The 27,699-nt window shown below is 42.0% G+C and overlaps 1 protein-coding gene across 2 annotated transcripts in view; it reads right to left on the bottom strand.

Annotated features, from left to right (window-relative positions):
- LOC126183634 (dynamin-binding protein-like) overlaps nt 1-21,254 on the bottom strand; it is a 241,347-nt gene extending 220,093 nt beyond the window's left edge. For both annotated transcript variants that reach the window (XM_049925755.1, XM_049925756.1), the window contains exons 1-4: nt 21,010-21,254; nt 12,523-12,700; nt 12,004-12,122; nt 4,932-5,068 (exon numbers count right to left, since the gene is read on the bottom strand). In XM_049925755.1, coding sequence (XP_049781712.1) covers nt 4,932-5,068; nt 12,004-12,122; nt 12,523-12,700; nt 21,010-21,099 — 524 coding nt within the window. In that variant the 5' untranslated portion in view covers nt 21,100-21,254. The remainder of the gene's footprint in view (nt 1-4,931; nt 5,069-12,003; nt 12,123-12,522; nt 12,701-21,009) is intronic.
- Between the last annotated feature and the right edge of the window lie 6,445 nt (nt 21,255-27,699).

Here is a 27,699-nt window from a genome sequence, read left to right as displayed (position 1 = left end):
TTGCACTAAGGGATGGATGGTGTACAGCACACAGAGGCTCTGAAGGACACAGAGTGTCAGAGCAGATGACGCAATTGAAAAGCCTGTGTCACCAGATGTAATGCGTGGCCTGATACAGGGTGAAAAGGCCTGCTACAAATACTGAGCAGTGTTCCAAAAGCTGAAACTCAGCTTGCCCTTTTCCCACATATATACTGGGAACTATGGGTGCAGGGCAACAGGCATATCCCATATTTCCAGATTTATGGAAAGCATTTAACATGGTGCCCACTTGCAAGCTGTTGACAAAGATACAAGCATATGAAATAAGTCCTCAGCTATGCGAGTGGCTCGAACACTTCTTAAATAATAAAACCCAGTGTGGTGTCCTCAACAGCAAGTGTTCATCAGACAAGGGTATCATCAGGTGTGAACCAGGGAAGTGTGATTGGACCATTGTTGTTCTCTATATACATGACTGATTTGGCAGACAGGGTGGGCAGCAGTCTCCGGTTGTTTGCTGATGATGCCGTGGTGTACAGTAAGATGTCGAAGTTGAGTAACTGTTAGAAGATACAAGACGACTTCAACAAAATTTCCGGTTGGTGTGATGAATGGCAGCTAGCCCTAAATGTGGAAAAAAATTTATGTTAATGCAGACGAGTAGGAATAACAAACCTGTAATGTTCGGATACAGTATTACTAGTGTCCAGCTTGACACAGCCAAGTCATTTACATATCTAGGCATAACACTGCACAGCGATATGAGGTGAAACGAGCATGTGAAAACTGTGGTAGGGAAGGAAAATGTCAACTCTGGTTTATTGGTAGAATTTTAGGAAAGAGTGGTTCACCTGTGAAGGAGACTGCATATTTGATGCTGGAGCGATCTATTCTCGAGTACTGCTCGAGTGTTTGGGACCGGTAACAGGTGGGATTGAAGGAAGACATCAAAGCAATTCAGAGGCGGTCCACTAGATTTGTTACTGGTAGGTTCGAACAACATGTACGTGTTATGGAGATGCTTTGGGAACTCAAATGGGAATTCCTGGAGGGAAGGCGGTGTTCTTTTTGGGAAACATTATTAAGAAAATTTAGAGAACTGGCATCTGAAACTGAATGTTGAACGATTCTACTGCCTCCAACATACATCACACTTAAGGACCACGAAGATAAGACACAAGAAATTACGGCTCATACAGAGGCCTAGAGACAGTCATTTTTCCCTCGCTCTATTTGCGAGTGGAACAGGATGGGAAATGACAAGTAGCGATACAGGGTACCCTCCGTCACACACCTTTTGGTGGTTTGTGGAGTATCTATGTAGATGTACGAAAAGGCAGGCAGCATGAAGTTCAGCCGCCAGAGCAAGAGCCGAAAACGAACTCCAGGAGGTAACAGAAGAGGGATGTGCCCCATACTGGAGATCAAATGAGTCATCGAAGAAGGAGGCGTAGGATGAGTGGCCAGGCTTAGCAGACAAATGGCATACGTATTTGCTGAGTAGAAAGTCACAGTGGTGTCACAGTGATAGTTCGGCAGGTTCTGCATACAGACTATCAACTGAGCTAGTGTAAAAGGCGCCAGTGGCCAAACAGATGCCACAATAGAGGATAGCATTGAGATGGCATAAGAGGGGCGGAGATACAGACGCATAAATGCAACATCCTCAGTCTAGTTTCGAATGGACAAGGGACTTATACAAATGGAGAAGGGTGGTCCGATCCGCTCCCCAGGAAGTACCACTGAGGGACCGCTTACAGCGGGCGGCCAGGTAAGGCACGTGGGAAGACCAAGAAAGTTTCAAATTGAGTATGAGCCACAGGAATTTTGTAGTTTCAACAGACAGAAGAGCAGTAGGCCCAAGATGTAAACATGGCAGAAGAAACGAATTGCACCACCAGAAATTCATACAAATGGTTTTGTCAGTGGAAAATCAAAAGCCATTGTCAATGCTACTTGAGTAAAAATGAACGAGACATTGCTGAAGATGCTGCTGAAGGAGACAAATCCATGAGCAACTGCAATAGATCACAAAATCGTTAACAAAAAGGGAGCCGGAGACGCCCGGTGAGATACAGGCCATTACAGGGTTAATGATGATAACAAATAGGATGACACTCATGATGGAACCCTGAGGCTTGCCATTTTCCTGAATAAAAGTGTTCGACATGGCAGAACCCACACGTACCTTGAAAACTCGGCCTTTTAAAAATTCCTGACGTAAATGGGGCATGCGAGATAGTACAGAGGATACTAGTCCTCCAGCAGGTGTCGTAGGCTTCCTCCAAATCGAAAAAAACATGGCCACAGTCTGTTATTTCCACAGGAAACCATTCATGACAAGGGTGGACAAAGTTATGAGCTGGCCAACTGCAGAACAGCGCATTTGAAATCCACACTGTGCAGTGGCTAATAAATTATGAGACTCAAGCCACCATACCAGCTGGACATGAATCTTACTTTGCATGAATATTGATTTTGATTGGAAGGCTGCATATGGGGGATTGGAGGGTTTAAATTATTATCATGTTGTTGTTATTAATCATGTGGCGTTTAAGAATTTCAAAACTGACGTACGCACAAAAACAGCAGTACATATATCACAGCTGTAGAAATATACCACTACTGTACTTTGGTACAGCCAAAATTAGAGCAATGAAATAAATCATTCATTCAAAAAGTGTGTCTGGTTGCAGTTTATTCTTTAGTAATATCATATATCTCAGTAAGTTTTAATCTGGTCACTGGTGCATCAGTTTCTCTTAAAAACATCGGAAAGTATTTTCAACTAGACTCTACACCTATGCTTCCAGCTCATAGAAGGTAGTTAGTTATGCCAATAAGAAATTCCCAGGTACGTAGTCCTAACAGGAACATAAATGGAAGTGAGGAAGATTATAACTTTCCTAGTATTAGCATCACACATAATGGACAACACACCATTTTACCTGATAAAAAGATGAGATTTTTCCCCAAATTCCTCATTCAAAATATACAGTGTCACCTTACATTCACACGTGAAAATCTTGCTGCTGAGGTCAAAGCTTTTATGTTGTGTAATAGATTAACATAGGGATCATCTTACATTTACAGTTGAAGCCCCACTCCAATTATTTTCCTCTAGAATGAAGCAGCAACAAGCATTGGAACAGCTACACAGTTATGCCATTAGACCTTCTCCTTCTTCTTCTTCCTGGCCTTGTCCCATGCCCTCAAGGGGGTTGGCATGTTATCTTTGGATTTGGCAGTGTTACTGGTAGAGGGTGGCCAGATGTCCTTCCTTCCTCCACCCTTTCCCCTTCTCCTCCCCCCTCAATGGGACAGAATTTTTTAACCCCATGTGTCTGTATCTAATGTTATCCACTACGAAATTGTGATTATGTTTGCTAAATGTCTGTGAATCGTATAACTAAGGTGGGATGTGAATACCAGCCCTGTCTTCATCTAGTCAGATGTGGGGAAACTGCCTAAAAACCAAATCTAGGCCGGCCAGGACACCAGCCCTCATTGTTAATTTGCTGAGCAAATTCGATCAGGAGCCAGTGCGTCTCCCTGAATCCCAAAAGCAGTATGCTAACATGACTATCCAGGCGGGTTAGTGGCACCACTAGACCATTTCTGGGAAATAACTGGCTTACAGTTGTAGATGTCTTATCTAATTTCCCTTTTGTGGTCTACATGGTATTAACAACAGCCACAACTGTAATCAGAGCCCTAACAAAAATGTATTCTATAGTCATTGCAGTGTGGTTATCAACAAGCCACACTTAGGTCCATCACATTATCAGAGTTCTGCAACTGGAATGGCAAGAGGCATCCTACTTCAGCATCATGACACACACACACACACACACACACACACACACACACACACACACACACACCTGTAGCCATGTTTCAAGTCAGCGACAAAGTTATGGGCATCCAGTATGCCAGCATTGGAAGCAAAGGCCAGATCAGAAATTCCTCATGGCCAAGGCTGTGGGAAATCAACTGATATTGCAACAGAAACAGTTGCTGCCATGTCAGCACACCGGTGAGTGCTCACAGCCACATCCCCAACTATAAATATTGAAGGTAGGGTGATAACTACTGCAGCACCTGTTTACAACAGTGGCAAACTCCTACAGGTTATCCTTTGGCAGCACCTGTCCCAGACATAGATCTCTCTGACACTGCCAACTATCCAGGGGGAACTGAAGCCCCCTACTAACAACCACCAAGGCCTCTGACATACAACTCAGCATGACTCAGCGAGAGCAGCCATAGGTTTGCAAGAAGACATTAATGAGACATTCATTCTAGCAAATACCTTCCTATCCCACTGATTCAAAAACAGACCAATTCTTTCCTTCTTACTCCCATATATTTTCACAATACTACAGACTCATTTTTTCCACTGATTTAGCTTCCCCTTGTGCCTTGTAATTTCTTTTCCTTTTACCTGACACATATGCACCAAGCCCCTCCCCCCTTTTTTTGTATTTCCTACTTCTTGCTTTCTCCCAAAGTGGAAACTTTTAAAAACTGTGGATGCTACAGTTCCACAAGCGTTTTCTAGTCCCACTAATTTGTTAAGTCTCAATATTGTAAAGATGAATATTTCTATGCTGTTACATTTTGCTCTACAAAACATATGATTTATCTATGCCATAAATATATTCAATCACTCTTTTCTAATCTAAATTATTTTATTTCCCTCTATGTGTGTTCAGTTTTGAATCGAGTCTTCAGGAAAATAATACCTTGGCAAAGAGGTGGCAAGGTTGCCAAATGACTATGTACCAGCTTAGCTGTAAAGGTATATTAACATTTTCCCTTTTAGAGATTTGGACACATCATGGAAAACCAAGAACATGGCTCCATATTCTCATTTCTACCATAATTACACTAAACAGTGTGATGTATTCTCATCTGAGAATAACTGAGTATTTTAATTTTATACTTACCTATACCAATCCTTATCAATAACTTCAGTAACAGTCAATATTTCTCCTTCATACAAATCTATCTCCTCCTCTAGCTGAGCTTTCATACTCATCTTCACTTTTGCTGTCATATTTAAAACTTTAGGTTTACATTTCACCTAGAAAAAAAGTGACAGCTTCTGAAATATTCATAACAACAACTTACATAAAATATGGATATGTTTTACTTGGTGCGCGCACACACACACACACACACACACACACACACACACTCTCTCTCTCTCTCTTTCAGCTCTTTCTTCTTTTGCCCATTATTTTGTCGATCTCAGTGTGCTTAAGAGTATTAGGTCATGGCAGGATAAAATTGTCTTGTTAAAAGTGATTCAACTGTGTGGTTCATTATCACACCTCAATATATAAGAGCATTCGAGTTCAGAGTAATACCTACTTGGTAGATTGTAATTTTTCCTCCAAAAATGTGACATTTTATAGAGGTTTATGGGTTTTTGTAAATCCAACAATTTGTTCTAAAGGTTTTTAAATATAATAGAAGGAAAATCTTCAGATCTACCTTCCTACCATCTGATAACCAGGACACATTTTCATACATGAATTGTTAGCTGTTATTTGCAGTACAGTCACAGAGCTCAAGTCTCTCCTAGAAAGCAAAGTGGAACATATATCAGAAAGTTAGGTCTGACTTTCCAGGAGAAGGAGAGTTTATAGTGATGAGCAGAAGCTACACGTGCTTTGTGCTTGAAGAAATGGAATGTGTTGCGTACCATCACATTCAGAGTTTTTTTTTTTTTTTTAGGGCACAAAACTGCTATGGTCATTAGCGCCCGGTCTGTGACTTAGGAAATGGTAAAAAACGAAAATGGAAAGCAGCAGCAATGGGAACGAAACTCAAAAAATTGGAGAAACTAAAAGCAGAAGGAAAGCTAAAAAATCCACTAAAGAAAGGGGTTGGTTGTCCCCAAAAAGAGCTTCAAATGACTGACGTCATCTCACTGGCACTAATAAACTCGAGAATGCGATCGGCCGAGCGCGTGTCATCTGCTAAAATGGACGATATATCAGGCGATAGCTGTAGACGGGCGCGTAATGGAGTAAAATAGGGGCACTCAATTAAAAGGTGTCTTATCGTCCACAGCTGAGAGCAGTGGGGACAGAGTGGGGGAGGATCGCCGCTTAAAATATGTCGATGGCTAAAAAGACAGTGCCCAATCCAGAGTCTAGTTAAAATTACCTCCTCCTGACGACGCGTTCGGGAGGAAGAGATCCAAGCACAGGGAAGAGCTTTCATGTCCCGCAATTTATTATGGGGAAGTGTCGACCAATGGGCGTGCCATAAAAGAACAACATGACGACATAAAATGCTCCGTAGATCGGCGAAGGGAATCGATCGAATAGCTGGCCGAAGAAGAGAGACTGCAGCCTTGGCCGCTATATCGGCCGCCTCATTGCCACAGATACCAACATGTCCTGGGAGCCAGAGGAACGCCACAGAGACGCCCCCCAAATGGAGCAAGCGCAGGCAGTCCTGAATCCGGTGGACCAGAGGGTGGACAGGGTAGAGAGCTTGGAGACTGAGGAGAGAGCTGAGAGAATCTGAACAGATAACATACTGTATCCGCTGATGTGACGGATGTATTGGACAGCCTGGAGAACAGTGTAAAGCTCCGCAGTATAAACCGAACACTGGTCGGGAAGCCGAAATCGATTTGGGGTGTCGCCAACAATATAGGCACTCCCTACACCTAACGATGTTTTCGAGCCATCAGTGTAAATAAATGTGACTTCCTTCATTTGTGCACATAGAGCAGCAAATGCCCGATGATAAACAAGTGAAGGGGTACCATCCTTGGGAAATTGACAAGGTCATGGAGCAGGCAGACCCGGGGACGGAGCCAAGGCGGTGTTGTACCCCAAGTTGTCAAGAAGGTTTTAGGAAAGTGGAAGGAAAGAGAATGGAGCAGTTGACGGAAGCGGGCTCCCGGTGGTAGTAGGGAGGAAGAGTGGCCTGCATACCCTACATCCAAGGAGGCGTCGAAAAAAATGTCATGGGCCGGATTAGCAGGCATGGAAGACAGATGGCTAGCATAACGACTGAGAAGGACAGCTCGCCGATTGGACAGCGGAGGTTCTGCAGTCTCAGCATAAAGGCTTTCCACAGGGCTGGTGTAAAAAGCACCAGACATTAAACGTAATCCACGGTGGTGGATAGAGTCAAGACGCCGAAGAATAGACGGCCGAGCAGAGGAGTACACTATGCTTCCATAATCCAATTTCGAGCGCACTAAGGCGCGATAGAGGCGGAGAAGGACCACTCGGTCCACTCCCCAGGAGGTACCATTCAGGACACGGAGGGTGTTGAGGGATCGCAGACAGCAAGCCGAAAGATAGGAAACATGGGAGGACCAGCACAGTTTTCTGTCAAACATAAGACCCAAGAATTTAGTGACGTCTGAAAATGGAAGGTTGACAGGTCCTAGATGTAAGGAGGGTGGAAGAAACTCCTTACGTCGCCAAAAATTAACACAAACGGTCTTACTGGGAGAAAAACGGAAGCCGGTTTCAATGCTCCAAGAGTGGAAGCGATCGAGACATCCTTGAAGACGTTGTTCAAGAAGGCTGGTCTGTTGAGAGCTGTAGTAGATCGCAAAATCGTCCACAAAGAGGGAGCCCGAGACATCAGGAAGGAGACAATCCATAATCGGATTTATGGCAATGGCAAACAGTACAACACTCAGCACGGAGCCGTGGGGTACCCCGTTTTCTTGGGAGAAAGTACAGGAGAGAGTGGTGTTCACCTGCACTCTAAATGTGCGCCATGCCATAAATTCGTGAGAAAAAGGGGCAGCCGACCTCGAAATCCCCAAGAGAACAGTGTGCGGAGGATGCCTGTCCTCCAACAGGTATCATACGCTCTCTCCAGATCAAAAAATATTGCTACTGTTTGGCGTTTCCGGAGAAAATTGTTCATGATATAAGTGGAGAGAGCAACAAGATGGTCAATTGCAGAACAATGCTTTCAGAAACCGCATTGGGCAGGTGTTAAAAGACTGCCGGACTCCAGCCACCAAGCTAAACCGCAATTCACCATACGCTCCAAAACCTTACATACACTACTCATGAGAGAAATGGGGCGATAGCTAGAGGGGAGATGTTTGTCCTTTCCAGGTTTCGGAACAGGAACAACAATAGCTTCCCGCCATCGTCTGGGAAAAGTACTGTCGGTCCAAATTCGATTATAAAGGCGAAGGAGGTAAAGCAGACTATGGTATGATAAATGCAGCAACGTTTGGATGTGGATACCATCCGGTCCTGGGGCGGAGGAGCGAGAAGAAGAGAGTGCATGTTGGAGTTCCCGCATGGAGAAAACAGTATTGTAGCTTTCGCGATTTTGAGAGGAGAAAGCAAGAGGTCGCACTTCCGCTGCACGTTTCTTCGGGAGAAACGCTGGCGGGTAATTTGAAGAGCTCAAAATCTCAGCAAAGTGCTGACCCAATGAGATAGAAATTGCGACGGGGTCCACTAATGTATCATGCGCGACAGTGAGCCCAGAGACCGGGGAGAAACTAGGCGCGCCTGAGAACAGTCGAATCCGACTCCAAACTTCTGAGGAGGGAGTGTAGATGTTAAATGAGCTAGTAAAGAATTTCCAGCTTTTCTTCTTGCTATCGCGGATGACGTGACTGCATCGCGCTCGGAACTGCTTATAGCGGATACAGTTGTCCAAAGTAGGATGGTGGCGGAAAACGCGAAGAGCACGTTGCCGCTCACGTATTGCGTCACGGCATGCCGCGTTCCACCAAGGAACTGGGTGGCGCCGGGCCAATGTGGAGGTGCGTGGTATGGAACGTTCCGCAGCTGTAAGAATAACGTCTGTAATATGTGTGACCTCATCGTCGACGCTAGGAAAGTGACGGTCACTGAATGCCGCTAGAGACGAAAAATGTGTCCAATCGGCTTGGCCAAACTTCCAGCGTCGCGGGCGCATATATGGCTGTTGAGGCTGAAGTCTAAGGACACATGGAAAGTGGTCACTCGAGTGTGTATTGTCAAGGGCGAACCATTCGAAGTGCCGAGCTAGCGGAACAGTACCGACCGAAAGGTCCAAATGAGAGAAATTTGTCGTGGAAGCAGACAAAAATGTAGGGTCCCCAGTGTTGAGGCAAACTAGATCCGCTTGGTGGAAGGCGTCTAGCAATAATGAGCCACGCGGACAAGGATGTGGAGATCCCCAAAGCGGGTGGTGGGCATTGAAGTCCCCAACCAGCAAATACGGGGGTGGAAGCTGACCAAGAAGATGAAGGAGATCAGCTCGTGCCATTGGTGTGGGCGGTGGAATGTATACAGCACAAAGAGAAAAGGTATATCCAGAAAGGGAAAGACGGACAGCGACAGCTTGGAAGGAAGTGTTTAAAGGGATTGGGTGATAATGGAGAGTATCATGAAGAAGAATCATGAGTCCTCCATGTGCTGGAGTGCCTTCAACAGAGGGGAGATCAAATCGGACGGACTGAAAATGGGGGAGAACAAAGCGGTCATGGGGACGCAGCTTTGTTTCCGGAAGACAGAAGATGACCGGCGAGTAGGATCGTAAGAGGATCAACAATTCATCCCGATTGGCTCGAAGGCCGCAGATATTCCAGTGGATGATGGACATAGGGTGAACAGAAAATGGAGGAATGTGACCAAGGTTGCCGTCAACTCGTCGACTGCTCAGAGCTTGCGACCGACAGCATGGAATGGCATTCAGCTGAAGGCAGAAGATCCTGATCCATAGGTTGTTCAGGAGCAGCTCCTGCCACCAGCGATCAGCTGGTTGATCGGCCGCCAGCAGTGCGCCTTGGCGACACAGAAGACGGCCGAGGGCGATTACCGCCAGGTGGTGCTGTAGATGAGACACGCCGTGGCGGAGAAGGAGAGGAACTGGGTTTCTTACTAGCCTTCTTGGAAACATGATGTTTAGATGAAGGAGGGACTGATGGTTGTGAAGTTGGGGTACGTAAAAAATCTTCACGAGTATGCTCTTTTTTCGAAGTCTTGGTGTCTGACTTTTGGGCTCCAGATTTAGCAGAACCCGGTGTAGGGTGAGCCATAGAGTGGGCAGGCGAAAGTGGGGAGGTTGAATGGGCGATCTTTGCGCTGGCCGATCTGACGACCGTGGCACTAAAGGTAAGGTCACAAGTCTGCATGGCCGCCTCCTTTGTTGGCCTAGGAGAGGCAAGGACAGTGCTGTATTTTCCTGTCTGAGGCACGGTGGGCTGTCAACTGGCGAATAATTTTCGAGCAGCAAAGGTCAACACCTTTTCCTTCACTCTGATTTCCTGAATGAGCTTTTCGTCTTTAAAAATGGGGCGATCTCGAGAGGAAGCAGCATGGTCACCCATACAGTTGATGCAACGAGTGGATGGATGTGGACAAGCACCCTCATGGGCATCCTTGCCACACGTAACACATTTGGCCGGATTGGAACAGGACTGGCAAGTGTGATTGAACCGCTGACACCGATAGCAACGCGTAGGGTTTGGGATGTAAGGGCGAACGGAAATTATCTCATAGCCTGCTTTGATTTTCGATGGGAGTTGAACTTTGTCAAATGTCAAGAAGACAGTACGGGTTGGAATGATGTTCATGTCAACCCTTTTCACGACTATGAACTGCCGTTATGCCCTGGTCAGAGAGGTAGTGTTGAATTTCCTCGTCGGACAATCCGTCGAGGGAGCATGTATAAACGACCCCACGTGATGAATTTAAAGTACGGTGCAGTTCCACCCGGAGAGGGAAGGTGTATAGCAGTGAAGTACGCAGCAATTTTTGTGCCTGGAGAGCACTGACTGTTTCTAACAACAAGGTGCCATTTCGTAAGCTGGAACAAGACTTTACAGGACCTGCAATTGCGTCGACACCTTTCTGAATAATGAAAGGGTTGACCGTGGAGAAGTCGTGACCTTCGTCAGACCGAGAAACAACAAGGAACTGTGGCAACGATGGAAGGACTGTCTGTGGCTGAGACTCATTGAACTTACGCTTGTGAGCTGACATAGTAGAAGATGACTGCGAAAGTATCCCCCATGATTACGGGCGTCCCCGATGGCGCGTTCCTTCCTTGTGGGGGCCCTCTCTGAGGGCACTCCCGCCTTAGGTGATTGTTCACACCACAGGTCACACCTCCCGACAAACAGACGGAGGGACCAATCGGCACTTTCGGAAGGTATCAGCTCGGGTAATCACCCCTCCCTGGGCCTGGCCATCACCAGGGGGTACGTACGTGTCCTACCTGTCTACCCAGGGCGGGGAATTATGCGTTACCCCGTCACCGGCTACGCATGGAAATGCATGGGTCGGCCTTCAGACACGCACAGGGAGGAAAAAAGAGAAAGGGAAAGGAAAGAAGAGAGGTCTCAAATGCCGCAGCAGAGAAAAGGGCAAAGAGAAGAGGTAAGGAAAAGAGAAGGACAAAGGAAGGACGAAGACTTGCAAGCGGAGAAAGCAAAGAATTTGTTACAGTTCGAGCGTCCGTCTCCGGACGTAGGCACAAAACATACTCCCAGAGGGGGGAAGGAAAGAGGCGGAGGTGAGGGGGGGGGGGGGGGGGCAAAGATGGGGGATGGGGAAGGATGCGGAAAGGGAAGGTATGCAGCCCGGAAAGGAAGGAAGGCCATATTAGCTCGGGGTCTCGTGCCCGCTACGCACGTATCCACAAAAGAGTTGTGGACCCCCTGGGGGGACATTCAGAGGTGACAACTCTCAACAAACGGAATAAAAATTCACTAAATAATTTGTTATGATTACGTTTAATGCTCACATTGGCTACAATATTCACAGCAGAGCACTCAGAGCAGTGCTGAACATTCACTGGCTGTTGGAGAACGCGTGATATATAGGTGTGCAGGACAAGCCTCCTAAACTCTACCGCCATCATTCATGACTCCAGCTATAAAGGAACATAATATCTTTCACTTCCGCTACTTTTTCTCTCTTTCCCCAACAGTATACCATACTTTTAAGGGTAGGCTAATACATGTAAACTAAGTAAGTAGTATTTTCATTAAATTCTGTGTTGAATCAATAGTAGAAATACCTTTATGTAAGATGAGTCCAGCTTCCATGTGTATGTTGTAGGGAACATACCCTTCCTACTTCCAATACTTCCCTCCCACCAATTATCATCAATCTTTTTTATGCCAATAATCAGCTCACCTGAAAAATTAAAAAAACCACATTTCTCCTAAATTTTCCCTCTTTGTTTACAATATGCATTGAATATGCTAAGTGTGTTTTATTAAAATCTTAGACACAATTATTTCACAAAAATCTTAACAAAGTTACCTTCAAAAATATTAAGACCAGGAACGGAACAGAATTCAACAAGTAAAACTGGTACTACTAATCTATTGTTTTTTTTCCATTGTCAGTCAGCACATTCTGAATTGAATGAAAGATTTACATTATTGCATACAGGTGGACTGGACACAGATTAGTTTATTACATAAAATAGACACAGATGCAACACAAAGTGATTTATTTTTATATTACTGAAAATGTGACACACATACATAGAAAATATAAATCACTCTCTCTAGAATGAAAATGAACCAACCTTTCCTGAATGAAAGATCACCAGGTTGTTGTCCAGGAAAATCAGCAATTGTGGCAAAGAGTTCATAATCATTTTGCAGATCAGGTGGGTCCACTTCTATCAAGTAGTTCAATGGTACTTTTCCACATGTACCATTAACAATACCATTACACCAGTGACGATCTATTTTCTCCAGAATCTGGAAATTACATATGCTACATTCAAATCTGTTTATTGCACACTGAAGTGTATACCAAAACACAAATGTGATGGAGAGGGGTGGGGGGGTGGGGGGTGGGGGGAGGACTACATAACAGAACAACAAAGAACGGACACACTGTAAATATAATGATCTCACACAATCAGATTGAAATTTTTCATGATCTCCATTGTTATGTGGCGTATTTTATGTGAAGATTCATAGCAGTGGAACTGTTACTTTAGAGGCTATCTGGGAAAAAAATTTTTAAGATTTCACTGTCAAGTGGCAGCTAAACACATGCTCAGGTTCTTCAGACTGCAGACATCTTATAGTGGGCTTCGCAGGATGAGATTATCCATTTTTACAGGGAGGACCATCATGGGTCTGCCGCTGATGACATTATTTCACGAAACAAAGCATACACAGCCATAGTTAAATTCTTTATTCATTTATTCTGTCATAATGAACTTCAAAGCTATAGCCTCCACAGAATAATAATAATAATAATAATAATAATAATAATAATAATAATAATAATAATAATAATAATAATAATAACATAGCCTTAACAATTGTAAACAGTCCACAAAAATTGGAAAGGAAGGACAAAATTACATATTTTTGTTGAAATCATACCATATGTTGCCCCATATTCATAATGAGGCTTCAACCTCAAACCCAGTTGTGACAGAATACATAAATTAACTGTAGATGTGGATGATTTATTTCCTGGAAGAACTTTATATGAGTTTCACCAATGAATAGTGGATACTCATAAAAAAAATTAGACGGGACACAAAAAACTTACAGAAATAAAAAGGAAGACCATGAAGTAATTAGAGATGGAACATACTTTTAGAAATCTATTTGATTCGAGCTCAAGAGTATACTGCTCACAATTCTCTCCACTTAAGTAACATCTTCAATCGCTTACAGTGCATGCTTTGGTTTGTCAAGACAAAGGCCTCTCCTTTGTTTTTCTGGCTTTCATATATCTCCATCTACACTTGTGAAGTGCTTGACAGAGGGTATGTTCCACTGTACCAGTCACTGGAGCTTTTCCCCGTTCTATTCATGTATGGAGCATAGGAAAAATGATTGTTTAAGTGCCTCTGTGTGTGCTGTAATTAATATGATCTTAATTTCACAATCCCTTTGGGAGCAACACGTATGGGGTTGCATTACATTCTTAGAGTCATCATTTGAGGCTGGTTATTGAAATTTTGTCAACAGACTTTCTTGGGAAAGTTTTCTTCTATCTTCAAGAGTCTGCCAGTTCAGTTCTTTCAACATCTCAGTGACACTCTCCCACAGGTCAAACAAACCTGTGACCATTCATGCTGCCCTTCTCTGTATATGGTTCAATACCCCTGCTAGTCCTATTTGGCATGGGTCCCAAGTACTTGAGCAATACTCTAGGATGAGTCACACGAGTGATTTATAAGCAATCTCCTTTGTAAATTGATTGCATTTCCTAGTATTCTACAAGGAAACTAAAGTCTGCTTCTTGCTTTACCCATGACTGAGCCTATGTGATCACTCCTCTTCATCGCCACTAAGCGTTACACCCAAGTATTTGTGTGAGTTTACAGATCTCAATTGTGACTGACTAATATTATACTCATAGGATGCTACACTTTTTTTGTGAAGTGCACAATTTTGTTTTTCATCATTTGAAGCAAGTTGCCAATCAGTGCACAGCTTTGAAATCTTATCAAGGTCGTTCAGACTATACTTCTTTGTAGATAACTGCATCATCTCTGAAAAGTCTGAGGTTACTATTAATATTGTCTGCAAGATCATTAATATACAACAGCAAGGGACCCAACATACTTCACTGGGGCGCACCTGAAGTTACTTCTACATCTGTCGATGACTCATCATCTAAGATAACATGCTGCATCCTCCCTAGAACGAAATTCTCAATCCATTCAGATATTGTGTCTTATACTCCATATGATCATACTTTTGATAATAAGCATAAGTGTGCTAATGACTCAAATGCTTTTCACACATCAAGAAATACTGCACCTTCCTAATAGCCTTGATCCATGGCTTTTTGAAATTCATGCTGGTTGGCATGGAGGAGGTCTTAGTGTTCAAGATACCTTATTATGTTTGAGCTACAAAAATGTTCTCTACAACAAATCAATACCAAGGATGATGATGATGATGATGACGATGATGATGTCCCATACTCCGAAGAGTGTAGGGGACGATGCAGGAGACCCGCACCACTGTACTAGGCAAGGTCCTAGTGGAGGTCGTTTGCCAATGCCTTCCTCCGATCGTAACGGGGATCAATGATGATGATGATGAAGATGACACAACAACACCCAGTCATCTTGAGGCACAAAAAAATCTCTGACCCCGCTGGGAATCGAACCTGGGACCCCGTGCGCGGGAAGCGAGAACGCTACTGCAAGACCACGAGCTGCAGACAGTACCAAGGATACTGGACAATAGTTTTGTGGACACATCTGTTTCCCTTCTTGTAGACAGGTGTAACCTTTGCTTTCTTCCAGCTACTAGGCACAGTTTTTTTGTTTGAGGGATCTAGGATACATTATAGTTAACAGAGGAGCTAACTCAGCCACGAATTCAGTATACAGGGTGTTACAAAAAGGTACGGCCAAACTTTCAGGAAACATTCCTCACACACAAAGAAAGAAAATATGTTATGTGGACATGTGTCCGGAAACGCTTACTTTCCATGTTACAGCTCATTTTATTCCTTCTCTTCAAATCACATTAATCATGGAATGGAAACACACAGCAACAGAATGTACCAGCGTGACTTCAAACACTTTGTTACAGGAAAATGTTCAAAATGTCCTCCGTTAGCAAGGATACATGCATCCACCCTCCGTCGCATGGAATCCCTGATGCACTGATGCAGCCCTGGAGAATGGCGTATTGTATCATAGCCATCCACAATACGAGCATGAAGAGTGTCTACATTTGGTACCGGGGTTGCGTAGACAAGAGCTTTCAAATGTCCCCATAAATGAAAGTTAAGAGGGTTGAGGTCAGGAGAGCGTGGAGGCCATGGAATCAGCCCGCCTCTACCAATCCATCGGTCACCGAATCTGTTGTTGAGAAGCATACGAACACTTCGACTGAAATGTGCAGGAGCTCCATCGTGCATGAACCATATGTGTCGTACTTGTAAAGGCACATGTTCTAGCAGCACAGGTAGAGTATCCCGTACGAAATCATGATAACATGCTCCATTCAGCGTAGGTGGAAGAACATACTGACGAAACTAAAATGAGCTCTAACATGGAAATTAAGCGTTTCCGGACACATGTCCACATAACATCTTTTCTTTATTTGTGTGTGAGGAATGTTTCCTTAAAGTTTGGCCGTACTTTTTTGTAACACCCTGTAGAGTCTTGTAGAGATTCCATGAGGCCCTGGGACTTTCTTCAATTTTAACAATGTCACCTGTTCTCAATTCCTTTGACACTAATATCTATTTCACTCAGCTTTTCAGTGGTACAAGAATTAAATTGTGGCAATACTCCTGGATTTTCCGCAGTAAAGGAACATTTGAAAATAGAGTTAAGCATTTCTGCTTTAGCTTTGCTAGTCTCAGCTTCAATTCCTGACTCATCCATGAGTGACTGGACACAAACTTTGTGCCACTAACACCTTTACAAATGATCAGGAAATCTTTGGGTTATATTCATGCAGTTGCACCAGTAAAGTATTCTTAAATGTTTATTGTGAATTATGTTAAGGAGGAGAAGCTTCATTGATACTGAGTCACAAATATTTTGTGTACATACAAGGACTGCACGAGTATAGGGAGGGAGGGAGGGAGGGAGGGAGGGAGGGAGGGAGGGAGGGAGGGAGGGAGGGAGGGAGGGAGGGAGGGAGGGAGGGAGGGGGGATTCTAATCATACCAATAAATACAACTAGATGTTTGCAGGGAATGTGTTCTGTTAAACTGTAGGCATTACAAGAATGGGGACAGGAGGAACTTTTTGTTTTGTCTTACTGTTTCCACAGGGTCTACAGTGTAAGATATTGTTTTTATAAAAGCTGCAAATTACAAGTTGTTGCTCATATGGCATCTAACTGAACTTGATGGTTGCCTCCGGCTGGCAACAAACTTACATCAACTTACTCTAAAATTAATTTTCTACATCAAGTTTTAGTTTAATAATTAAAAGCAAGTGCTCAAAACTTTTCCTGCAGGCAGTGTTCCACAGCTCTTAAATGATCCAGAAAAAAAAGTAGTTGTTATTGGGCAGCAACAACTGCACAAGTCCATTTTGTAATATGGTGAACCTGTGCATCAGGTGCTTAATCCACAATCTTTTATTGTGTACACAAACAGTATTGGAAATTTAAGATTCCACCATCTTGTGTACAAAATAAAATCACTTAACCATCTGCGGTCATCCTCACCCCACTGTTGTCATGGAACAAAGATTCTTCATCAAAGGGATAAAAGGATCACAAATCCCATAAAAATTATTCTACCACGCTGTGCAACCAGGAACACTAACAGGAAAACTACATAATCATTACACAGTGTTATGTTTGTGTTCCCGGTCGAACACCACAGGACAGGGGTACCATTTTTAATAAATCTGTGGTCCTTTTGACATGGAATCTTTGTTCTATGACAATAATGGGGTGATGCTGACCTCAGATGGTCAAGTGATTTTATTTTATATATCAGATAATGGAATTTTAAGTGTTCTGAAACCAATCATGTACAAAATAAAGGATTGTGGATTAAGCAAATGTCATGCGATTTCTTCATTTTTCAAAATAGGTTCAGAAAAGATGTCTTAAGACCCCTAAAAGCAGTTATATTAATAATTTTTATTATTTTCAAATAGTTCTGATCTTAAATCATTATCAGGTTGACAAATATTATCAACATCAGATGGGACAATAGCTCACTGGGCGTCAGTGCGTGACAGGAGTAGGCAAAAGAGAGGCTGAGGTGCTCTATTGATTATAATTTTTGGTAAGAGTTACACACTGCCCCACACACTGTGTATTTTGTAGTTGATATACTATATATTTACATTATATACACCAAATTACTCATATAATATTTGTTTGCTGTATAATACAGCTTTTATGAAATTATCTTGCAGTTTGTGATTCATACAAAAAACCACATTAAAAACAGAGTGAATGCATATCTTCGGACATATCATAGGTCCATCGGTTAAAACCCTTATTCCACATTAACATTTGGGGTCAAAGGAAGCATCAGATTCCACCCATCTGCTTTGACCCCTGACGTAAGTGTGTTGTGTTGTGCGATGTCACTGTGGCACACTGTTTCCAAGTCGGGCCACGTTTTCAGATGGAGCGTTGTTGTATTTGGTGGTGTGGCCTCATGGTGGATGTTCACATTTGAAGATGTTTGTGTTATGTGTGGTATTGGGTCATTTGACTTTGTGTAATCATTCTGTGAAGTAGTTGGGGGTCGGCCGAAGCGTCCGATCCCACCCGTCAGCTTTGACCCGTGATGTAAGGCTGTTGTGGTGTGTGACGTCACAACGGCGAGGAATTTAGTTTGTGAGAGTGGCGTGTTTTTAGGTGTCGTTTGTAGGTGTTTGTGGAACACGTGTGTGTTTGTTTTCCGATGTATTTTCGTCCTCATAATGTGTACGTAACAACTTTATATGCGCCATATTGGAATCGTGGTTTATGATCGTTTCCGCCATATTTGTGACGTCATGGGTCAAAGCAGACGGGCGGGATCGGACGCTTCCGTATTTCCGTAGTTGGAAAAGTGAGCTGTGTCACTAACGAGTTACAATGATTTAGGCCTACTGTTTTGGGGGTTTGTGCATGTGTGTTTGTGACAGTACGATTAGTGCTGTATGTTTTTTTACAGACCACAATGTAATAGTTTTTCCTTGTTTTTTGTTAGAGATCGATATGATAGAAAAATTTAATAGTTATTCATTCCGGGTTGCGATGGGCAATGACATGACAACAACCATAAGGCTTTTACAGTAGTTCGGCTTGATTGCTAATTATGTGAGGTGTCGCGTGTAATGAAAGCATGAAGTTGATTAGTCCCATCTTCTTGGACCGGGGACCTATATATGTGGCTGTGTAGCCATGAAAATATTTAGTGATCTATCCGACAGGGACTTCGTTCAAGAGAACTCGGTTGGCCACCCTGAAGATGGTTTTACTTACACATTATTCTTGTTATTGTTCATCTTTACATCTTTGAGGATTCATTTTCTTTTGTTCTTTTTTTTTCTTTTAATTTCTTTGTGCGTGTTGTGTTTAGGAGTGGTAGTAGGTGGGTTGGGGTTGGTTAAAAGCAGGCTTAAGAGGTTGGGGTTGTTTGGATGTTGGCTTTGTTTGAGCTATATAGATTACAAGAATTTTGCGATACTACATATTGGACTTGCATGTGTCGGTTTCTTGATATCAAAGGTTCTGTTTGATGTATATAGGTCACATGAAATGTAAAATTCCTGTGCTTTTCATGTTTGTAGTGTTATGTCATATGTTGAGAATTTTGTGTGTTTGTTTTGTGGGAAATATTTGTTTTGGGATGGTGCTGTTTTTCATATTGTCATGTGTATAGCCTGTCCCCATCTTAAAGTCCCCACTTCCCACAGTTGTCCCATTAGTTTCATTTTATTGCTGCAGTGAAATATTCTGGCATCATTTTTATATTTGTTTGCCTGTGCATGTAGTGACATAATGGTCACCATATTGTACATGTTGGAAGTAGTGGTGTCCGTCATCTTGGTGACGTCATGGGTCAAAGCAGATGAGTGGAATACAACGCTTCTGTAATGCCCACATTTGTTGGCTATCACAACTTGCTACCGAACTGTTACCTTCCAATCTGTCCTTGACATTGTGCTCTTCTACAGATCAGTCTGTCACCATAACTGAGATTTTATAGGGCGTGGGGCGAGGGAGACTAAAACAAACAAGCCTAATTTCAACTTTACTTTTTATTAGACAATATCGACAAGTCAGTGGGGAGTCACAGTCAAAATAAAGCATGATTCTCAATATCACTCATAGCAGTGATGTTCATAGCATGACATGGTGGGACAGTAAGGGGAAGATATTTTAATATGTACCTAAGACAGCATATGTATCACATATGATTCAGATACTGTACAAATTACTGGGTTATAAATGTCAAAATTAATGTGGCAAGGCCATACAGTTTCCAAAGATCTGCATGCTTGTTAAGTAGCCACTTACAATCAAGAGTACAGAATGACAGGTGAATGAAAACGTTAAACAACCAATCACTATGAACCACAGTGGTGGATACAAGATTCTATCACATCTGCCTGCAAAAAATGGCCTACAGGCTCAAAGCAAATGTGCCTGCTCTACCAATCATGACCACACAATGCAGTTGACACATTTTTAAGCTATGACTTCCATTTGTTCTGTCAACAGCACCAAATAAAAACCAAATCAATAGTTTTTTCAAAGAAAATTCCACACTGGCTGTATCAATGATTTTTATTAAATCTGCGACCGGTTTCGCACCACTTATCGGTGCATCCTCAGGCAATATATGCTATTTATAACATGGTAACGTTGAACATTGCCCTGTAGCCACTCCCCACCATTCACATCCAATACACCGTCATCTGGTGAGAGCGGTAGTTGAAATTTAAAAATCTTTTGTAAATTTTTTTTTAAATGATGGGAGCGGCAATGACCATGCAAGATTGCATGGTCATTGCTGCTACCATCATTTAAAAATTGTTTGTAACCACTGTTTAGAATGTCAGTGCTGTGTAATGTCTCTTGTCTGTTATCTTAGTTTTTGAAGTGGTTTTGATATATAGTCCCTACGATGTGATGTAATCTGTCTGACCATGCCCAGTGAACAATGTTGACTTATTAATAGCAATTTGTTCTAGTACTGACCCTCGTATTATTTTGTTTTACAGTATTCATTTTAGTATGACAGCTCAAATTTCAATATTGCATTCATATACTATATATATTTTACAATCAATAAAGAATCTCAGTTTCATTGCTCCCAGCATGAGGCTTTTAAGCCTCTGTCATATGCACAAAAGTTAATAATATACATCTGTGAATTAAATCATTTGTTTGCAAAAGTCTAACACAGCCCATAAATGAAGCCAGTGCATGCTGTTCTGTCTCACTATAGTCTTCCATGGTTAACTTTAAACGAAAAACATTAGGCCTATTAACATTTAGAAACAGTCTATAATTATGAACACTTTTGATCTGGCAAAGCAGTCGCCTCTGCTAAAAGTGGCGAAGTTCGTAAAGTACATCTGTCTGTGACCTATAATTACCTGCACAATGTCTCCTTTACACAGTGAAAGTTCTCCTGCAGTCGTCGTGAGAAAGTCATTTATCACCTTTGCGACTGTCCCCTTTTCCATGTTGTCAGCTCATTTCAAAACAGTATGCCACCCTGCTAGCGTAGACAACAAATCCCTATAAACTTTGGGCACTGGCAATGCTGTCAAAACTATCCATCAACACCACCGTCACGCGAAGTATATAATCACATTGCATAACCTCACACATCTACCATTGCTTGTTGTTTTCATTTGCTATTTAGGACTGTCATAATGCCAACATTACGACGATGAGCAAAATTGTCAAAAATTGACGTTTATTGCAACACGAAAACAGTGGTACGATGCTTTCTATTTTTATAAAATCGAAAAGATATTTCTGCTTTATTTTCTCCTGCTATAGACTGAAACAAGCTATTTATATATTTTCTGGCTTTGAGTTCATCAGTTATAATAGCAAGATGTAACCTTGCTTGACGCAGGCACCTGTCTCCTGTCTAGAACATGCAGTCACAGAATTCAACCTTTAACCGCACTAACAAAGAGAGAGATATCTCTTTATGCACTAATGAACATTCACGATAGTTGATAATTGTGTACATTGAAGCTAGGACCATTCTGCGCATTTTATGGGTAGTGATTAAATAGCGCAAATTCCTGAACACAGCGCGCTAACTACAAATGGAATACGAATTTTAACTTCTCCCTATAGCGTGCATTCTACTATGATGTTAAGAGATTATATTCCATATTTGCAGGTTACATTCAGAATTGTTGTTGCAAATCTTTATTTCATAACATACTTGTTCTTGACTGCATCTTTGCTGAGTTACTCCGCAACGAATAAGAAAAGTTTAATTGCTTACTGCAGTTTCCTTAATGTTTTACATGTTCGAAAACATTGTTATTAACTAAAACGATCGATTTGCTACTAGCACAGTCGAAGGCTATGGTAAATGTATAGTAGCATCCTCGCAGATACGAAGGAAATACAGAAAAAATTCTTTTGTAGTGTAGTACCCTACACAATCCCTTCGAAGATTCGACGTAGTGCCTACCTCACATAATCAGTTTAACGATCCGACTCTTCTCCTCATGAAGCGTTATTAGATTGAATAAATATTTTTTCTAGGATAATATTTTTTTTTACTTAAAGGAAATATATAGTTATTCTAGGACAGTGTTTGTTGATTTATTGTAGTTCACGTGCAGGGCCTGATTAAAGACCTATCCATATGTAACGATCTGTCTGAGCACATTACATCTACGCAGATTGTAGCATGTGGACTAACTTGCAACTGGACCGGAAACTTGGGTAGATATGAGATGTGCGCAAACGTGGAAGTTGGAACTGGTGGTTTGAGCAAGGTTGTTCGAATCTGTGGACACAGACAATTCGTAGCGTGTAGACTAAAAATCATTACAGCTCTGACTCGCGCAATCTGTTTGTTCAGTGTCGTGTTTGACGTCTTTGCGTGCACACCGAATTCTAAAATGACTGATACGTGTGAGTTTAGCGAACCACGAAAGGAAACTCGCGTTCTCTGCGTGTAGAACGGAAGGCTTTCTTTTACTATTTTGTCTACGTTCGTCGTTGACACGACTTGCGTGAGCGGCGGAGTGGTCCGAAGAGAATGTAAAGTTCCGAAAGATGTGCGGTATTATAGACATCATATGTGCTTCTGGGATTCAAATTACCCACGGCACAAATGCCGAACGAAAAGAAATATGATTATTATAAAACTGCCGAAGCAATCGAAAGTCGTACTGGGCGCGCGAGGAAGACAATAAATTTATTAGATGCTTGCGTCAGGTGGGAGCGAAGTGAATAAACACAAGCTTTGTAATTTTTTTTGTTAAAAAGGAAAAACACAGTTAATTTCCTTGAAAGTATACAAGTGCGAATGTGTATTCATTACGCTCATTAAAATTAAATATATACGAAAGACTTGATCATTATCGTTGCTTACGTAAATGGTATCTGCAATTATATGGCCGATGTACCACTGTTGTCAGAGATTTTCTATAATAAACAAGAATGGCTTGGGATCACGCTATCTCTCCTCTAATGAACTATATAGCAGATTTTAACAAGTAGTCTATTTGACATGTCGAATGTATTTCACTAATCAAATTTTATTGACATCTTCCTTTATATACTTAAATAAAATTCTTGAAGAGCTTAACATACAGGGTTATTACAAATGATTGAAGCGATTTCACAGCTCTACAATAACTTTATTATTTGAGATATTTTCACAATGCTTTGCACACACATACAAAAACTCAAAAAGTTTTTTTAGGCATTCACAAATGTTCGATATGTGCCCCTTTAGTGATTCGGCAGACATCAAGCCGATAATCAAGTTCCTCCCACACTCGGCGCAGCATGTCCCCATCAATGAGTTCCAAAGCATCGTTGATGCGAGCTCGCAGTTCTGGCACGTTTCTTGGTAGAGGAGGTTTAAACACTGAATCTTTCACATAACCCCACAGAAAGAAATCGCATGGGGTTAAGTCGGGAGAGCGTGGAGGCCATGACATGAATTGCTGATCATGATCTCCACCACGAGCGATCCATCGGTTTTCCAATCTCCTGTTTAAGAAATGCCGAACATCATGATGGAAGTGCGGTGGAGCACCATCCTGTTGAAAGATGAAGTCGTCGCTGTCGGTCTCCAGTTGTGGCATGAGCCAATTTTCCGCGGGCTACGCGTGAAACTTGCCCGCTCGCCCGCACGCGTTCAACCGTTTCTTCGCTCACTGCAGGCCGACCCGTTGATTTCCCCTTACAGAGGCATCCAGAAGCTTTAAACTGCGCATACCATTGCCGAATGGAGGTAGCAGTTGGTGGATCTTTGTTGAACTTCGTCCTGAAGTGTCGTTGCACTGTTATGACTGACTGATGTGAGTGCATTTCAAGCACGACATACGCTTTCTCGGCTACTGTCACCATTTTGTCTCACTGCGCTCTCTAGAGGTGGCAAAAAATAACGTAACTGATAGAAATAACCGGTTACTGAGAAGTAACGGTTAGTGCGATAACTGTTCCTCTGATTCTGGCAGTTATTTCAATAACTGTTTAGTGTCAACAGTGCCTCGCGCCATCTGTTGACCGAAGATCGTACTGCGCATTTGGAAGGCGTTCTATAGACCATGGGAATAACTGTGAGACTGCGCGCCATCTGTTGATAAGAACTGTGTACTATTTCGTGGGCCTTCGTTACTTTTAGCATAAACAATTAAATAAAGTTAATGTCCGAGCCGTGGCTGATAGGAGCTGCAGTACAGGCATTAACAAGTACGGTCGTTCCCTTAAGCCACCGCCTTATGTGTTAATTTAGCTTGGATGGGTAGTAGAAGGAAAGGTACTTAGGAATTCGAGCGACTATGGAAATAACTGTCAGAGACCGGTATTCTCCTCTGGCAGTTATCGTTATTGGCTCGTAGTTCTAGTTCTCTGGTAGTTATCAGTCTACCACCACAGATAACCTGGAAACTGGTAACGGAATAACTGTGTGTCTAGACGTTCCTGACACGGTGACTCCAGTTAAAGGTCGTAGTTCCAGGTGATATTTCCAGAGAGGATAGTAACTGGAGCGAACAAATATTTTCGTACTGCTACGGAAATAGCCGCTGGCCATCGCGAATGGCAGATAACATGTCAGAAAGTATAACATAATACAGTGGAATATAATAATTATTATCCTCATCATTTGTCAGGAGATTGTCAAAATATGTGAATATATCACAGTAACTGCTAATATTTACAGAATTGGTACACTGACAGAATAAAACACAGTTACGTACTTTTAATAAATTTATCGTACACAGAATACCCGATCTTGACTGTTGCAACCAAGTGCTGTCAAAACTGAAATATAGCAGAATTTTTACCTAAGCTGGACTATCAGTCTCTGTTACGATATTCATCTACAGAGTAGAAGGAGGGGTCAATGGAAGCGTCTGATTCCACCCGTCTGCTTCGACGTAAAGGTGTTGTGGTGTGTGAATGTCATTACGGCACGGTGTTTATGAGTTGGTTTGTGTGTGTGTGGGGGGGGGGGGGGGCTGTCGATCTAGGTTGCAGTGCCGGAATTTGCTGGTGGTAATTAAATTTTTTTTTTCTAGCTGTGATGTTTTGTGTATTTATGATGTATTGAATGTGATTTAATTTATGTAGGGATGATTGATTTGTGGACTTTTGGGATTGTGGTTTTATTTTTCGCAGTTGTAGGTGTTGGTTTTTTGGCATCAGTAGCTGTGGTGGACCTATATAGGTCACCGGAAATTACCGACTCCCATTTTCATAGTTGTGTGTGTTGATGTTTTAGTATCGTCATCTGAGGTTGACCTATATAGGTCAAGGGAAATGTCTGATTCCAATTTTCGTACTTTTAGTTGTGGGTATTGGTGTTTTGGCATGGTCATCTATAGTTGACCTATATTGTTCAAGGGAAGTGTCCGATTCCTGCAGATTTTTGTTGGTGTAACAGAATGCTGTAATTTTTTTTCTTTTTGTTCTTCATTTTGTGTTTTGGGATCATGGTGTGTTTTTTTTAGTAGCTTGTCCTCACCCTAAAACCCCCAACTTCCCGCAGTTGTCCCATTGGTTTGATTGTATTTTTGGTGGGAAATGTTATTGTATTATTTATATGTATCTTCGTATTTGTTGCCATGTGTATGTAGTGACGTCATAGACACACTTAAAATAGCCATTTCCGGCATATTGATGATGGGTGGAATCAGACACTTCTGTATCAAGTAGTCTTTCAAACACACTGTAAACCGTGCCTTATCTGAAAGCAAGTTTTTAATGGTTGCTGACTTGCTGGCAGTTTATTGAAAATGCATGTTCCTGAATATTGGACCCCTTTTGGACCAAGGTAAGTAATTTTAGGTCTTTATGTAGATTGCTGTTCCCATTTCTAGTACTGATATTATGTATTAAGCTATTGGTTGGAAATACTTGTAACAAATTTCATAAAGGAATAAACATACTAGGAAGCAGTGGTTAGAATTCAAAGTTCCTTGAACAGGTTCCTACATGATGTTCTTGAATTGATACCACAAACGATTTTTATTACACGCTTTTACATGCGAAAAACTTTTGCTACGTTTGATAAGTTACCACAGAATATGCTCCCTTATGAAATAACAGAATGAAAAAATGTGGTATGCCCTTCCCAACTGCATTTATTATCGAGTTGTAGTCCCAGAAATGTAACACTGTCAACCTTTTCGATCTGCATGTCTTCATATGTTATAAACATGCTGTCGCTGGAGAAATCGAGCAGTTTACAAATCTGACATAAAACTTGGATTAGCGTATTTACACTTTCCCCAATAGGACTAGCTTTTACAGCACAGGAGTAAACGAATCTGTCACATTACGTATATTTTTTGTTGTATTATTAGGCTGTACACTTTATTCTATTATGTGAGCAGCACAAGAAATTAAGCTTCGAATTTAACCTACAGTACTCAGTTTACATATTAAAAACGCACGTTGTTAACATTTTACTTAAACAGTGCTTTGGCGAAGTTCCGCGTACTTTCTGTCGCAGCTGCGAAGATAATATTTCTAATAGCGACCGATAACCTACAAACATATAATATGAAACACTAATAATCGTTCTAACATCAACTAAAATGTACCCGGAGTTAATAAGCTGAGGTTATGACACGATTCATATGACATTCCTGCTATTTCACACTACTCGCAGTTATACTGATAACTAAACTGATGGATTCCAACTATGTCGTTATTTAACTGTCGGAGTTATCGGTATTCGCTAGCGAAAAATAACTTGGCACTAGGCAACGGTTATCAAAGAATAACTGGAACTGTGATAACGGTTACTCCAGAATAACCGTTTGGCCCACCTCTAGCGCTCTCGAGCGCTCTGGCGGCAGAAACCTGAAGTGCGGCTTCAGCCGAACAAAACTTTGAGTTTTTGTACGTATCTATAGTGTATCGTGACCATATGTCAATGAACGGAGCTACAGTGAATTTATGAAATCGCTTCAATCATTTGTAATAGCCCTGTATATCACTACAGAAATCAGTAACTGTCTGATATATAGCAGCTGCTGAAACGCGAAATAATCACTAAAGTAAATACAAAATCTCCGGTTGCTAATAACTAGAGTGTAAATGCTATCCTTTCTTCAGATTATGTAGGCCATCAGTACATAATGTTCTCCATTTAAATTTTCTTTTTAATTAAAATAGAAGCCAACGAAAAGTTTTGGACTAATGCTGCAAGGAAAGCTGGAGCTGTAATTCAGTATTAAGTGCACTACTTTCACGCGTTTCACGTTTAAGTACAAGTTGGGACATTCAAATTCTCCCTTTCCTATTCCATTTTGCTTACTTCGCCAAAAACGGCACGCTCGCCATGTAAAATAATCCTTTCTGAACATCAAAGTTTAGTATCGTGGCCGGAACTATACATGGTGGTCAAAAAACAATCTGAAAGGCTAGTAAGCGTGTTGCAGGTTAGGTTGTGCTGGGAAGTAATTGTCACGAAAAAAATTCGACACGTTGCGTAGCTTCCGAGTTAATTCACTACTGGCCATTAAAATTGCTACGCCACGAAGATGACGTGCTGCAGACGCGAAATTTAACCGACAGGGAGAAAATGCTGTGATATGCGAATGATTAGCTTTTGAGAGCAT

Source organism: Schistocerca cancellata, chromosome 4 (assembly GCF_023864275.1).
Source record: "Schistocerca cancellata isolate TAMUIC-IGC-003103 chromosome 4, iqSchCanc2.1, whole genome shotgun sequence".
Taxonomy (NCBI): domain Eukaryota; kingdom Metazoa; phylum Arthropoda; class Insecta; order Orthoptera; family Acrididae; genus Schistocerca; species Schistocerca cancellata.
This window is presented reverse-complemented; position numbering and strand designations above follow the sequence as displayed.